At 30.9% G+C, this 16,382-nt stretch overlaps 1 protein-coding gene across 1 annotated transcript in view; it reads left to right on the forward strand.

Moving 5' to 3' along the window:
• The window catches only part of robo1 (roundabout, axon guidance receptor, homolog 1 (Drosophila)), a 352,432-nt gene that overhangs the window by 121,398 nt on the left and 214,652 nt on the right, over positions 1–16,382 (forward strand). The window contains exon 3 of the mRNA XM_073818325.1: positions 15,977–16,063. Coding sequence (XP_073674426.1) covers positions 15,977–16,063 — 87 coding nt within the window. The remainder of the gene's footprint in view (positions 1–15,976; positions 16,064–16,382) is intronic.

A 16,382-nucleotide genomic window follows, 5' to 3' on the forward strand; every position in this document is an offset into this window, starting at 1 on the left:
TTTGATTTTATTTAATGACAAAAAGGAAAATAAATTGTGAAGACTAAATTAAAAAAAGGTCTATATTTATGTATTTTTTGTAGCCACAAATATTTTTTTATTTTATTTTTGGAAATGCATGTACATTTTTCATTAAAAGTTTCATTTTTATTTACTGAAAAAAGGAAAATATATTATTAAGACTGAAAAAACAGACTGTATATTTTTATTTCATTTTTTTATAAAATAAAAAAACTTATGTATTTATTTATTTTAATGACTTTTTTTTATTTACTGAAAAAAGGAAAATATATTATAAAGACTGATAAAACAGGCTATATATTTTTATTTTCTGAAAATAAATGGGAAAAAAAACACCAGTCTGAAAATAAATAAATAAATAAAATATTAAATTAAATGTAATAACTGGTAGAACTAATTAATTAATTAATAATGAATTAATTACTTAATAATGAACCATTGAACTAATTAAAAATAAACACTTTATACTGAGATAAAATAAAAATTTTTTTGGAAATGTGTGTACTTTTTTGGTTTGATTTTATTTAATGACAAAAAGGAAAATAAATTGTGAAGACTAAATTAAAAAAAGGTCTATATTTATGTATTTTTTGTAGCCACAAATATTTTTTTATTTTATTTTTGGAAATGCATGTACATTTTTCATTAAAAGTTTGAATTTTATTTACTGAAAAAAGGAAAATATATTATTAAGACTGAAAAAACAGACTGTATATTTTTATTTCATTTTTTTTATAAAATAAAAAAAACTTATGTATTTATTTATTTTAATGACTTTTTTTATTTACTGAAAAAAGGAAAATATATTATAAAGACTGATAAAACAGGCTATATATTTTTATTTTCTGAAAATAAATGGGAAAAAAAACACCAGTCTGAAAATAAATAAATAAATCAAATATTAAATTAAATTTAATAACTGGTAAAACAAATTAATTAATTAATTAATTAATAATTAACCAATTAACTAATTAAAAATAAACACTTTATACTTAACACTTTACACTTTTTATTTTATTTTATTTTATTTTATTACTTAAATATTTTCTCAGAGTTTTGACATGATATAAAGACTGAAAAAAACACAACAGCGCACAACTTCAGTCCAGCCTGGCATGTAAACTTCATATTTCATTTTTAAGCTGCATTATGAACGTTAAAGTACTAAGTTGCAACGTCAGGTTTAAACAGGAACTCCAGATCATTCATAACTGTCATAAATGCACTTTAAGGTCTATAATAAATCACATCATCATGGGATATTAAATAGTTGTGAGTAGACCACAATCCCACAAAAAAACCTCTCAGATTTCCATAGAACTCGAACTCTTTCAGAAGTTCTGCACAACCACGTTTCTTGTGTTCATCTTTCGGCTAATTTTATTGTGTCGCTGAAAGATTATCTGCAATAATACATTTTAAGATGTAAATTTGAGGTCTAATTTCTATCATTTATATAATTTGTTTTTCAAATCATAATCTGGGTTTTCCTGGTCGCCCACAAACGCCTTCCATCATCCTCTGCCCCTGAGCATAAAGCATTTATGCAGTGTTGATATACAGTGAATTCTTTACAGAGTAAATCTTTCAGTAGGAATTACGCCCCCTCTATCCCACAGTCCCCTCAGGTTAAAGATGGCAATTCCATTTAACAGCGTCATTCTCCTTCCGTCAAGATCTTTAAGCGAGGGGCTGGAGCTTTGAGACATTAGTTCCTGGTGTGTCGATAAAACAGAGAAGCGTTTAAGATGCTGTTTGGGTGTTTTCTCAGGTTTAATTGCTCCAGAAGGGATGCAAACTGTGCTGTCGTACCATGGTCTCAGTGAAACGCGTATAGTTGTAGAGCGTGTATAAAAGTGTGCGCATGTGAAGGTTTGTTTGTGCGTCTGGAAAAGGCAGATAGGCTCTTGCTGTTTGTTCAGCTTGCCTGACTCTGGATCAGATGGCTGGTGAACTGTGACCAAAGCTTTCAGCTGAAAAATCACACTCTAATTATTCGTAAAGTGTAAATTAACTGCTCAGATAGATCTCATTTTTCATCCGAGTGAATAATTGAAAGAATTTTAGTATCATTTTTGTTTTAATAACGTGACCATTTGCAATTCATAATTGACTGTTCCTGGGAAGTTTAAAGCATATATATAAAAGGTATTTATTTACAGTATTATTATTATATTTATTAGTTGAAAAAAAATCTTTTGTAACGGTGTAAGAGTACTAAAAATAATAATTTATAAATATATATATATATATTTTCAAAATAAAATTTGACTTTTGAATGGTAAATTAAAGAAATATATATATTTTAAAAAAATCTTAGTGACCCAGATTCTGAATGGTAAATAATAAAATAAAATAAAACAATTTAATAAAATTTAATTTAATTTATTTAATTTAAATTAATTAAATTAAATTAAATTAAATTAAATTAAAATAGTTAAATACTAGTTAAAGTTTGTGTGTGTATATATATATATATATATATATATAGATGTGTGTGTGTGTGTGTGTGTGTGTGTGTATATATATATATATATATATATATATATATATATATATATATATATAGGTGTGTGTATATAAAAAATATTTATTTATTTACTTATACATTTATTTATTTAGTATGTGTATATATATATATAAAATTAATAAAAAAAATTATATATAATATATAAAATGTTATATATGTATGTGTATATACACACACACACACACACACACACACACACACACACCAAACAAATAAATTAGCAAATAAATAATCAATAAATACATATTTTATTTATTAAGCAGTATTTACTCACACTAGCATCTTTAGAATACATAAATAAATAAATAAAATAAATATATGTTTTGTTTTATATAAATATATACACATATACTAAATAAATAAATAAGTTAATAAGTACATAAATAAATAAATATTTTATTATATATACACACTTTTTAAGCAGTATTTACTGACACTAAAGTCTTTATAATAAATAAATAAATAATGTCAAATGATAAAAATTTTTAATCAGATTAATCAGAATTTTCAGTGGATTAATCAGGATTAATCACTATTTGCAACTACACATGAATCCTGACCATTTTTTTTTCTGAAATGCATACCAAAAAATAAATAACAGGACACAGATACATAATTTTCATATTTTCACATTATGCCAGGGCTGGCATCGGGCCTGTTTTAGGCTACTCCTTATTTTTTTTATATTTTAGACATCCATCAATTATGGTGAAGAAAAAAAAAATGCCACGCTGGTGGAAACAACACAAGACTTTCGCTTTTACTTTCGAGACCGGCTCGGATGGCGCAGCTGGAAGAGATCCGCGTTCAATCGCACGCAGTGGGCTGCTTTCGTTTGAGGGTATATCTACCCCAGTAGAACCGGGCCTAAGCTTGGCTAACCACTCCAGTTGCAGAGGGGCTCGCCCATGCTTGTTAACTGTACCATCATCATTCTTTTTATATTTGAATCCGTCCATAGGCTCACCTTGCTCCATCTCGCCTCTAGCTCCCTAGTCTCAGCCTCAGACGTCACGCCCACGGAACGTTGGCTAAACGTCTGATGCATATGGTACACTTAACTGGAAACACTTCAGGAATGTCGAAGTCGTCATCTGATTCGTTGAATTTGATCGGATGTCCGGGAGACGCGAGTGTTGCGTTTATTTTCGGTCCGCCGGGAAACAAAGCGCAGACTGATTTACTCTGTGTTTTGCTAAAATGTGCTTATGCTGATGCCATTGTTGTTATACACATTTACGACATTCACGAACAAATTACTGACTTACTGCTTGTTCTCCCTCTTCTTATTTAACTTTCAATGCTGGTTATTTCAGTGACTGACTGTTGCATGCCGGTCTGTTGTTGTTGAGGCATTTCCACGCACCAAAAACGTGACGCTGGACGAAACGAACTGTGATTAGTTGTTTGACATGTCGGTCAAACGGCCTCATGGGCGGGCCTTGGCCAATCAAAGCTGCCATGAATTCCAGACCTTCAGCCGTCAGTCTGAAGGTCTGGCTACGCGAGACTACTAGCTCCCCAACCACTTTCCTGACAAATAATTTGTCACACTGCGCATGCGTGAAATGCGTAAAAAATTTTACGTAATTAACAACAACAAAATAATTAACGCCGTTAACGCGTTATTTTTGACAGCCCTAATATATATATATATTTTATTTATAATAAAATAAAAACATTTTTTATTTATAGATAGATAGATAGATAGATAGTCCTATGTTTATTAAGAACATCCATTTTCCGTGAACTCTTTCAGTTAGAATGCCATCGAAAGCCTCTATAACATGTAGGCCTAATTAATCATTTGAGGGTAAGTGAGGTTAGTACTTACAGTTTAAGCCATCTTTCTTTCACTTTCTCCCTTTTTCTCCCTCACACATGCTAATGAGTCCAAGAATGTATCATCAAGTAGAGATTCTTTCAGAATGAAACCTCCACTCTTTTGCCCACAACAAAGTGTGGCGGTGGTTAAAGATTGATGCGATTCAGACATGAACATGCGGTGGAATAATGCCGCTTCAAAGCCTGGAGCTCTGCTGAATTAGCAGAGGTTCTGTCACACTCTTAATAAATTGAGAAGAATTCCCCTTCTATTGTCATGTTGGCACTTAGCTAATGATGGCAGTGGCTTGAAGGCTAGAAAAAGCTTGTACCGTTGAAAGGCTTTTTCTAACCGACATTGTCTTTGAAGAACCGTGACCTTGAACGAATGTAGCCTGGATCTTAGAATTCATTTTCAGAATGAATGTATCTGTAAAATATATATATATATATATATATATACACAGTGCAGAATAAAAAGATGAACTATGATTACTTGTGGTAGAAATAATTTACACCACAGTTCAGATTAATCATTAATTTTTAAATAATTTATGCTTTATGCTCTGCATTTATTTGATTAGAAATACAGTACAGTAAATACAGTTGTTTGATTATGAAATATCATTACAGATGGAAAAAAAATATTTTTTTATTTTATTATATTTTAAATTTTCTGTGATGCAAAGCTGAATTTTTAGAATAATTACTCTATTCTACTGTGATTTATTTTATTATTCCCAGTACTATTATTATTATTATTATTATTATTATTATTATTATTATTATTATTATTATTATTATTATCATTATTATTATTATTATTATTATTATTATATTTATTAGCTAAAATAGAAATCTTTTGTAACAGTGTAAAAGTCTTTACTGAAAATATCAATTTATAATAATTAATTTTTTCAAATAAAATCTTACTGACCCAGTTGTGAATGGTAAATAATAAAGTAAAATAAAAGTTATTTAGTTATACAATATAGTGATTATATAGTGATTTTATTTTATTTTCATTTCATTTGAAAAATAAATAAATAAAATGAAATACATAATTTATTATATATTTATATATATATATATATATATATATATATATATATATATATATAATTTTTATTTTATTTTTTTCAAATAAAATCTTACTGGCCTGGAACTTAAAATAAATAAAATATAATAAAATAAAATAAAATAAAATAATCAAATGAAATAATAAAATAAAATTAAATATTGTACGTTCACAAAGTTCAGCAAAGAATGGCATTAATAAAATAAAATAAAAAAATAAAATGAAATATTTAATTTTTTTTAATTTAATTTTACTGACCCAAAATTAAATAAAATAATCCAATTAAATAAAACAATAAAATAAAATATAATATAAAATTAAATTAAAATAAATATTGAAAGCTCACAAAGTTACACTTTTAAGCTTTGAATGTTCTTGACCTTCTATTTTTGGCCTTTTTGGCACATTTTATTCATATTGCAGTAGAACAGCCAATAATTACATTAATAAATTAAAAGAAAATATAAAAGAAAATAAAAAAATGTAAAAGAAAAGAGTAAAAAAATAAATCACTTGCATATATATATATATGTGTGTGTATGTATATATATATATATATATATATATATATATATATATATATATATATATATATGTGTGTGTGTGTGTGTGTGTATATATATATATTTTTCAAATAAAATCTTACTGACCCACAACTTAAAATACAATTAAATAAAATAAATAATAAATTAAAAATAATAAATTTAAATTAAATGAAAAAATAAAATAAAATCACCTAAAATAATAAAATAAATAATACAATAGAATAAATAATAATAATAATAATAATAATATATATATATATATATATAAAAATAAAAATAAAAAATATTGAAAGCTCTTAAACTTTAAATGTACTTCAACTTCTATTTTGGTCATTTTGTCACTTTTATTCGTATTACAGTAAAATGGCAAAAAATGGCATTGTATCTTAAGCTGGATTTAAACCTGGGCTGCCCACGTAAGCACCAAGGCTCAATATGTTGTATCATGTGTCATTTTAGTGACTCCAAAATGGCTTCTAAGCACACAATTACCTTCAGAACCAAAACCGTCGTCATAAAATTGAAGAAGAGCTCAGAGTAAACCTTGCACGGTGTGTCCGTCAGATTGAAGGTGGCTTGTCCTTGTGGAGAGCTTTATCATTAATCATGGCTGTAACTCTGGGCTTTTATAACGCTGCATTCAACAGCTGTGCCCTTTCACCACGGTCTTCAGGCCCTGAAGTGGCTTTCATTTACTCGCCACAGAAGAGCTCATTGTACCGAGCGCTTTAACCTCCGTGGCCTGAGCGATGCCCATCATGTGCTCTGTTTAGCTGCGTGAGACCTCACCAGCTGTTCTGGCTTTCACAGGCCTGCCGCGATTTTGACGTAGATTGATAGGATTATTCCTCGAGCACTTGAACACGCTATGACCGCCGTGACTCAGTGAGCCACAAGCATTCGTACCGGTGCTAATCAGATGTTCTCCTTGTAGAATTCCTGCCTGGGTTTTGGACAGCGGTTGTTGGATGGGTTTCAGGTCAACTTGTCAGCAGATGATTGGACTTGTTTGTTTGGCGTTGGCATTCTTAGCTGGGTATGCGAACAAGCGCATGCATAATCATACATCCAGCCACATCACTCAAGATAAATGAGGTTGGGAAGCCCCTCAAAGCTAGGCTGACTTGCTTTATGTTTAAAATAAGTCATTGCTTTTTTATTAGATGAACTGTTTTAAGTTTGCATCAAACCTAATGGTGAGTGAATGTCATTGATTTATTTGACTGCCTTTGAACATTTGAATAATGTACTTGGCATTTACGACACTCAACCGGAAGACTGATTCAAGTGGATATTGCATTTGAACTGAATTGATTACTTTTTATTCAAATTACAAAGTAATGTGGTGTAATATCTTTGTGAAAACTGTGATTTTTAAAGTTTTATTTATTATTATTATTATTTTTTTCATTAAATTCTTAATGACCCAGAACTTTTAATCAGTAAATAAAAAATAATACAAAATTAAATTAAATTAAATTAATAATAAAATAAAACAATATAAAATAAAATAAAAATAAAATGATAAAATAATATATTGAAAGCATACAAGTGGATGTAAATTTTAATTACTTTGTATTCAAATTGTAAACAGTTATGTGGCGTAATATTGTTGTGGAAACTGTGATTTATTTATTTATTTTATTTTCCTGTATTATTATAATTATAATAATAATAATAATAATAATAATTATAATTATTATTATTATTATTATTATTACTATTATATTTATTAATTGAAATGTAAATCTTTTGTAACAGTGTAAAAGTCTTGACTAAAAAAAATATATATATAACTTTTGAATGGTAAATACAATAAAATAAAATTCATATTCATTAGTTGAAATATAAATAATTTGTAATGGTGTGAAAGTCATTACTAAAAAGAAATTTATAAAATAAAATAAACATATTATTTATTTATTTATTTATTTTTATTTATTTTTTTATTTTTTTAAACTCTTACTGACCCAGAACTTTTGAGGGATATAAAAAAAAATGTAAAATGAATTAAAAAAAAGTAAAATAAAATAATAAAACAATACAATAAAATGTGATCTTTATTTGTTCAAATATAATTTTTTTGTAACGGTATGTAAGTCTTTACTAAAAAAAAAAAAGACAAATTAAATTACATTAAAACAATAATATGAAGTAAAAGGAAAAATAAACTTTGAAATCAACTTTGAAATTACTTTGACTTTAATATTTCTTAGAAAAAAATAAAAATAAACTGATTTTCCTGATATTCCATGGTTTAATTAAATTTAGATTTTTTCTATTTTTTCTATTTTATTTTCAATTTTTAATTAAAATAAAATAATAAAATACAATACAATAAAATTTAAAAATAAATAATTAAATTAAATTAAATTAAATATTGAAAGCTCACAAGTGGATTTTGCATTAAGTTAAATTTTAATTACTTTTTATTCAAATTACTTTGACTTGAATTTTCCCTAAAAAAATAAACTATTGATTTTCCTGATATTAGATAGATTTTTTTTTTCAATTTTATTTTAAATTAAATGTAAATTTAATTTTTTTTTTTTTAAATGTATTTTTTATTCGCTACTGATTGAGATTATTGTTTGAGTGATTATATAAACACACATTCGCTTTTTTAATGTCATACTTAGATTAGATGTCTTTTAATATCTAGTTGATTTTCTTGCACAAAAGACATTTCCTGCCTTTTGTTTTTTCCCTCTTGAGAAAGCTTCACTTTTCATATATAATCCGATTTGCTAAGATAGCAAAGTTTCAAATCACAAGATCTCATAATGAGCTCAAATTTTTCTATTTTCTATACTTATAGTTATTGTTTGTCAAATTGTTTCTATTTATGTCTCCTAAGGCATTTTAGGAGAAACATCTGAGACTTTCACTAAAGTTGAAACTCTAAAACATAACTACGAATTACATTAAGTTTCATAAGCCATAAAAGAGCAATAAAATGTGGGCCAATACTAACAACCTCAAGAGCACTATAGATATGTCTATAGCCTTAACTTTATTTAATGTCTAGATGCCAGACGGTCTGGTTCTCCTAAGCTCCCTGAAAACCACCCTCTAATTTCCCGTAACCATCTCTCCCCCGTTCCCCGTCTGTACGTCCTGCACAGAAGGAAAAGCTCTTGAGTAGTCTCTCATTATGATGCTTGGTTTCCTGCCCACTGTGTGGACCGCAGTGCCCTCATCTGCATAATCCCTCCCTTGGTACTTTTCAATAATACGGGAGCTAATCAGATCCACTGAGAACCACGGACCCTGGTGCGGTCCGGCTGGAGCCCCGATCATATTTACTGACGGGGTGCATTCTCAAAACTGGATCTGGTATTCATTGTGTTTTGCTATGGCTAGTATAGCGCTATTATTGTTGCTCGTAGTTGAGCTTCAAGATTTGAACAAATTTCAAACTCTGGTGTGTAACTTGAATGATAGTTGTTAGTGAGTTTTGCACATTTGGATTTTAGACATAACATTTTTTTTATTTTTGGGACATATTTTATAGGTGTGAATTTAAATGATTAATTATTAAATTATTTTTATGACATTTAACAAAACTGACATTTTGTTGATTTTATAAAATGTCTCAAGTGTTCTTAAACAACAGGTTTTGTAACTTTCGGAACTTAAAAATTCTAATTCTAAATTTTAAACAAACATTCAAATTGTACATAAACTGCAAGAGAGACACTATATTTAGTATTATTATACCTCTATATTTTATATTTTATTCTAGATTTTGTATTCTATATTTTTTAGGCTTCATAACTTTTTAAATTCAAAAATAAAAAATATGAAATGTCAGAAATTCAAACTGTACATAAACTGCAAGAGAGTTCTTTTATACCAGTATTTTTTATATTCTATTTTTTTATATTTTAAATTTCAAAAATGTAAAATGTCAGAAATTCAAGAGAGACACTATTTTTATATTTTTTATACCTTTATGTTTTATATTCTATATTTAGATTTTATAAAGTCAGAAATTCAAATTGTGCGTAAACTGCAAGAGAGACACTATATATATTTTTAATTAATTTATTATATATCTATATTTTATATTATATCTTAAATTCTGTTTTTTTAGGCTTCATTACTTCAAAATCTAAATTCTGCAATGTAAAATGTCAGAAATTCAAATTGTACGTAAACTACAAGAGAGACACTATATTTTTAAAATAATTTTAATACCTCTATATTTTATATTCTATATTTTTATGCTTTATTACTTCATATGTAAAATTATAAAATTTAAAATGTCAGAAGTTCAAATTGTGCATAAACTGCAAGAGACACTATATTTTATATTCTTTTATATTCTATATTTTTATGCTTTATTACTTCATATGTAAAATTATAAAATTTAAAATGTCAAATTGAGAAATTCAAATTGTACGTAAACTGCGAGACTATTTGGATCATTTTTATATCTTTATATTCTATATTTATATTTTATATTCTGTTATATTCTGTATTTTATATTCTATATTTTTTAGGCTTCATAACTTCACATTCAAAATTCTACAATTTAAAATGACAGAAATTCAAATTGTACATAAACTGCAAGAGACACTATATATTTTTTTAAATAATTTTTAATACCTCTATATTTTATATTTTCTTATATTCTTTTATTTTTATTCTTTATTATTAAAATTTAAAACGTACCAAATTCAAATTGTACGTAAACTGCAAGAGATGCACTCTTTATCTATATATATATATATATATATATATATATATATATATATTTTTTTTTTTTTTTTTTTTACCTTTATATTTTATATTCTACATTTAGAATTTATAAATCTACAAAAATCTACAATTTAAAATGTCAGAAATTCAAAACTTACATGAAGACATAGAGACACTATTTTCATGATGATTAATATTTTTAAATTCTATATTCATATTTTGTATTCTATATTTTAGGCTTCAAATTCAAAATTCTACAATTAAAAATATCAGAAATTTAAATTGTACATAAACTGCAAAAGAGAGACAATTTTTTAATAGATTTTTTTCTACCTTTGTATTTTATATTTAATTTTATACTTTATACTTTTATAATTTATACTTATAAATTTCAGAAATTTAAATGCACAAGAGACACCATATTTTAAATATATTTTATTTTCTTTATATATTTTTTTATATTCTTTAATTTTCAATATTCAATTTCATTAAAGCAATGTGTACAAACAACTGCACAGAGACACTGTATTGTAATATTTTTATACATCTATATTTTTTTCTAGCTTCCTAGAAAGCACTTGTTTGGTGAAGGCTTTGACCAATGTAAGGAAAAACCAATTGTTTTAAAAAAATCTTTTTTTTTCTCTGTTTTGTAGAGGGAAAAAAACTGATTCAAGTATTTTGCACCAGATAACTGCAGAATTCTAGATTAAAACTGGTTTCACATGGGCACTGTTAGATCATTGCTGGCAAAAGCTGCTTAATATGATTATTGCTGCACTTATAAAGCAATATTATGAATTTAAGATCTTAACATGATTTAAACAAGTTTCCAGCTTGATCCAATGTTGGTATTTTCAGCAGAGTGGGTTCATTCTGGATCTATTCAGAATCACAAGTAGTATGTGTGGTTTCAAAGAGAAGAGTGTGCTCTTTTCCCTTTTTCCTGCAGACCAGCAGCTGTGTCCATCCACACAATCTTTCACCATAATCTTTGGTAATTTGCAGTCTGCATGCACCGCTCACATTCTTCTTTCTGTCTGCACGTATTCATTTGCGTCCAGCTAAGTTCGTTCGTGTGACTTAATTAAACCCCATTCATAAGTCAGCCCCTTTAAGCTGAACTAAAAATGAGAAATTGCTATCAAAAAAGAGGTGTGTTAAAGTGTACTGATTAACACCGTAACTCATTTTCTTTATAATTCCCTCGCCCTCTCCAGCCTTCGAAAATAATTAACCGACTGATGGCGAACTCAACAAATGGCCTTGATTTTTAAAGCCCTTAAGATGAACGAATCCAATTGTTGTTGTTGGGTTTATGTGGGTTGTCTGGGTCCACTGTTATTGAGCTAGTACATCACCTTCTCCTCAAATCAATAAAGCCAGAAAACAAGAAAGCAGGGTGTGTGTCTGAAAACGAGCGGACAGCCGGGGCTTCGGGGTGCATGGGGAACATCCTTCTAATGTGCCCACGTAGACGTGTCAGCTAGCCGCATAAGGTTTGGTTTAATTAGCCATCAGGGGAGGCAGGCCGTTTTGGATTGGATTGTGTGGATCAAGGCCATTTGAATCTGAGGGAGCACCAGGTTTTTGTTTGTGTGTCCTCCAGGGCATCTGGGCACACCACCTGTTAATGAATCATGGATCTCTCCAAACCCACCAGAAAATTATATTCCACAAGTACAGTTTTGGAGCTAGAATATTCAAGGTTTCCTTGCCTACATTGGTTCCCCTTTGGGATATGTCTATGCTGGTATTAAAATCTTATTTATTGAGTCATTTGCATTACAAAGAACTGGGGTTTGAACAGAAAAGCTGAAAAGGTGTCCATTCACAAACAGACAGACTCAAATAAATGTGTGAGTTCTATGTGTTTGCATGCTTGATGTTCATAAACTGTCCTTTGCTACCTGATCTCATGATGAAAATGTACCTGTGGGAACTTTCTCAAGATGTGAGATGTATACCAATAAGTACATATCACTGCAGTTTCCAACAACAATGAACACTACACTCTTAAAAATAAAGGTACCTCATGATGCCATAAAATAACCTTTTTTGTCTAAATGGTTCCATAAAGAACGTTTAACATCTCAAGAACCTTTCTGTTTTACAAAAGGTTCTTTGTGGCAAAAGAAGGTTCTTCAGATTATAAAAAGGTAGGAAAGAGATGGTTCTTTAAAGAACCTTTGACTGAATGTTTCTTTTTGGAACCAAAAATGGTTCTTCTATGGCATCGCTATGAAGAACCTTTTGAAGCACCATTATTTTTAAGAGTGTAGAGGTGGTAAAACATTGAGCATTTGTAATTGTTTTCATACACAATTATGATTACAGCTCTAGACTTTTGCTTCCCAGACGTAGCAAGCTTGCTAGGTGGCTCAGCCGGTATGGAATTGGACTTAGGATGTGGAATCATTGGGTACGAATCCTGTGAATGTGTGTTAAAACAACATTCTTGCAATTTTGTTTTTCCATCACATCTGCTTTTGTTCATACTATCCTGTAGGTTTAGGTACGTTATTTTTTTAAACGTCACGGAGCATTAGTTATAGCGCCACTCAACTGACATTTCAAGTCCAATGTCATAAAATATACCGATATGTACATTCATCTGTTCCAGAAAAGAAAACTAACACTTTTAGCGCCACACATTTCACATAGACTACATCAAGAAACGTACATGTCGGTACATATTCCACGTCTGGCGAAAAAGTTCCCAAAAATACGTTTTCATCAAGGGATCAGGTTAATAATGCTAAAAGTGTAAAAATGTTGTATTTTAACTGCTTGAATGCTTCCAACACAAGCTAGCCAACAGTGTTGTGATGGTCACGACCTTGAGATGCTGTGAATGCACTCAGCAAGGTGTTTGCTGAAAATCTGAGTCATGGCGAAAACGTACCTTTGCGAACTTTTTCGCAAGATACAAAACACGTACCAATAAGTACATAACACTGCAGTTTCCAACAGCAAGCACTTGTAATCGTTTTCATGATTACTCCTCCATATGTTTGGCTTTCCGCATGTAACAAGCTTGCTCAGTAGCTCAGCCATCACAGAATTGAACTTAGGATGTGGAATCCTTGGGTACAAATCGTGTGGAAAAACTTGACTCATGATGAAAGAGCTGAAAGATGAGAGATCAAAAAACATGCTAAAACTTCCAATTGTGTTTTAACGTCACATTTACTTTTGTTTATACTATCAGGTAGGTTTTTTGAAAAACAAGCTAAAACGCCATGTTTGCGATTGCATTTTTACGTCACATTCGCTTTTGTTTATACTATCGGGTAGGTTTGGGAGTAGTGCAGATAGTACACTATTTTAAAACTTCATAGAGCATTAGAATCATAAAGCCACTCAACAGACAGAGTCAGAACTGTGTTGACGTACAAAACCAACGCCACCATATGTATGTTCATCTGTTACGGGGACAAAATTAACACTCTTTAGTGCCACTCAGTAGACAGTTCACAACGAATATCTCACGAAACGTACATGGCGGTATGTATTTCACGTCTTGTGAAAAAGTTCCCACAGGTACATTTTCGTCATGAGATCAGGTTGGTCCTTTACTTTGCTAAAAGTGTAAAAATGTTGTATTTTGACTTTGTGAATGCTTCCAACACAAGCTAGCCAAGAGACTTGTGATGGTCACAACCTTGAAATCCTGTGAACGTACTCAGCAAGGTGTTTGTTGAAAATCTGAGTCATGGTGAAAACGTACCTTTGGGAACTTTTTCGCAAGATACAAAACACGTACCAATAAGTACATATCGCTGCAGTTTCCAACAGAAATGAACACTAGAGGCGGTAAAACAGCGAGCACTTGTAATCATTTTTGTACACAGCTATGATTACACCTCCATATTTCGCTTTCCGGTTGAACAAGCTCCGGTAGCTCAGCCGTCACAGAATTGAACTTAGGATGTGGAATCCTTGGGTATAAATCGTGTGAAAAAACATGACTCACGATGAAAGAGCTGAGAGATGAGACAAAAAGATGAGAGATCAAAAAACACACTAAAACTGCGTGCTTGCATTGCAATTGCATTTTAAGTCACATTCGCTTTTGTTCATACTATCGATGTATGTATTTCACGTCTTGGGATAAAGTTCCCGCAGGTACATTTTCGTCATGAGATCAGGTTGGTCCTTCAACATTGCTTAAAGTGTAAAAATGTTGTATTTGGACTGCTTCAATGCTTCCAACACAAGCTAGCCAACAGTCTCGTGACGGTCACGACCTTGAGATGCTGTGAACGTACTGAGCGAGGTGTTTGTTGAGAATCTGCCATCTCAGCATATAGCTGGCTAAAAGTGCCATTTCATTAAATGCATCAACAGAAGTGCTAGCTAACGTGGCCCAAGTCATGAAATAAGCATTTGAATTCTGCTGAAAATCATTCACGCACCTTATTACGACTTTAAAATGTCAAAGCATTAGCAAGAGCTCTAGCGGCAGGGTGAACGAAAGGACAGACAGTGGTCACACTTCCCCGAGCCCTAAGTGCTCTCCAATGACTTCGCTTTTGTTTTGCCTGTCTGGCGTTTTATCTCCGTAAATGATGCCAATCTTCATTCACAGCCATGACGGTCCTGACAGGATGCTTCCCAATCATCTGGCCCATTCTGACCCCCTTTATATTAAACAGGCCCCTTCACCTCCCCTCATCCCAAATTAACCCCCTGTCAGTGCCCAACAATGGAAGTGGGCATGGCTCCATTCTGATTTATCCCACACTTCGCCATGATGGGGGGCATCTGCCACACCCCCTGCCCGGTCCTCCCTTTCTAAACCAGGCGTAGAGGAGGGCTGTCAGTGCATTTTCCAGAAAAGAGACATGCGCTGATTGGGGAATTAGTTTAGTCAATGACTGTATATAGAGCTAAATAGGGTGTGTGTCAGTGACTTTGCAGTTGGGTCGTCCTAGTTGCCCATGTGCTGCAAGAGGGCACACATTGTCACTCCTTAGACATACACGTAGATGTTCAGGGCTCTTCAGGCCTGTGAAGAGAAGGAAAACGCCTTGTTTAGGACTTGCGCTCTGGATTCTCCAATGGATTAATGGCTAACAATTGATTAACACCTTGGAGTTTTTGAGAAGTTTGAACTGTTTCCTGACATTAAAATGCAGTTCAGAGGTTGCAATTGTCTGCAGAGCCTAGTACTGCTCATCTTTTGGTATCAGGGATACTGTGGCGCTACCATGTCGCCGTTGGCCCAATACTCTTTGCTTGAGGACTCAGAGTCTGTGTTGCTTCCAACAGACACGGGGACTCAGGAGGGGACTAGCAATAGGGCCACAGAGGCCCCCACTGCTGAACATGATGACGACAACTCTCTGGGCTACACAGGTACTGCTTCTTACTTCTTACCTAAAAATACTACTGCAATAGGGGTTCTCTCAGATAACTTCTTTAAGTAACGTGTTTGCTTCATTGTGGGTGTCATTTCATCTCTTCCATAAACTTTTGACATTTTTGTAAGATAAATAAAGGCTTGTCTGGTGATAACATGAAGTTTTTTTTATGTAGACCTGTTTCGGATCCAATCATGGCAGGTCTCTTATTGCGCCTGGATTTCCATGGACTTTGCATAACCTTGACCTTAAGTTTGTTGGTGCATCTGTATTGAGTGAGGTTTTCCCATTTATAAACCGTTCATATTCTTAAC

This window comes from Garra rufa, chromosome 14 (assembly GCF_049309525.1).
Source record: "Garra rufa chromosome 14, GarRuf1.0, whole genome shotgun sequence".
Lineage (NCBI taxonomy): Eukaryota > Metazoa > Chordata > Actinopteri > Cypriniformes > Cyprinidae > Garra > Garra rufa.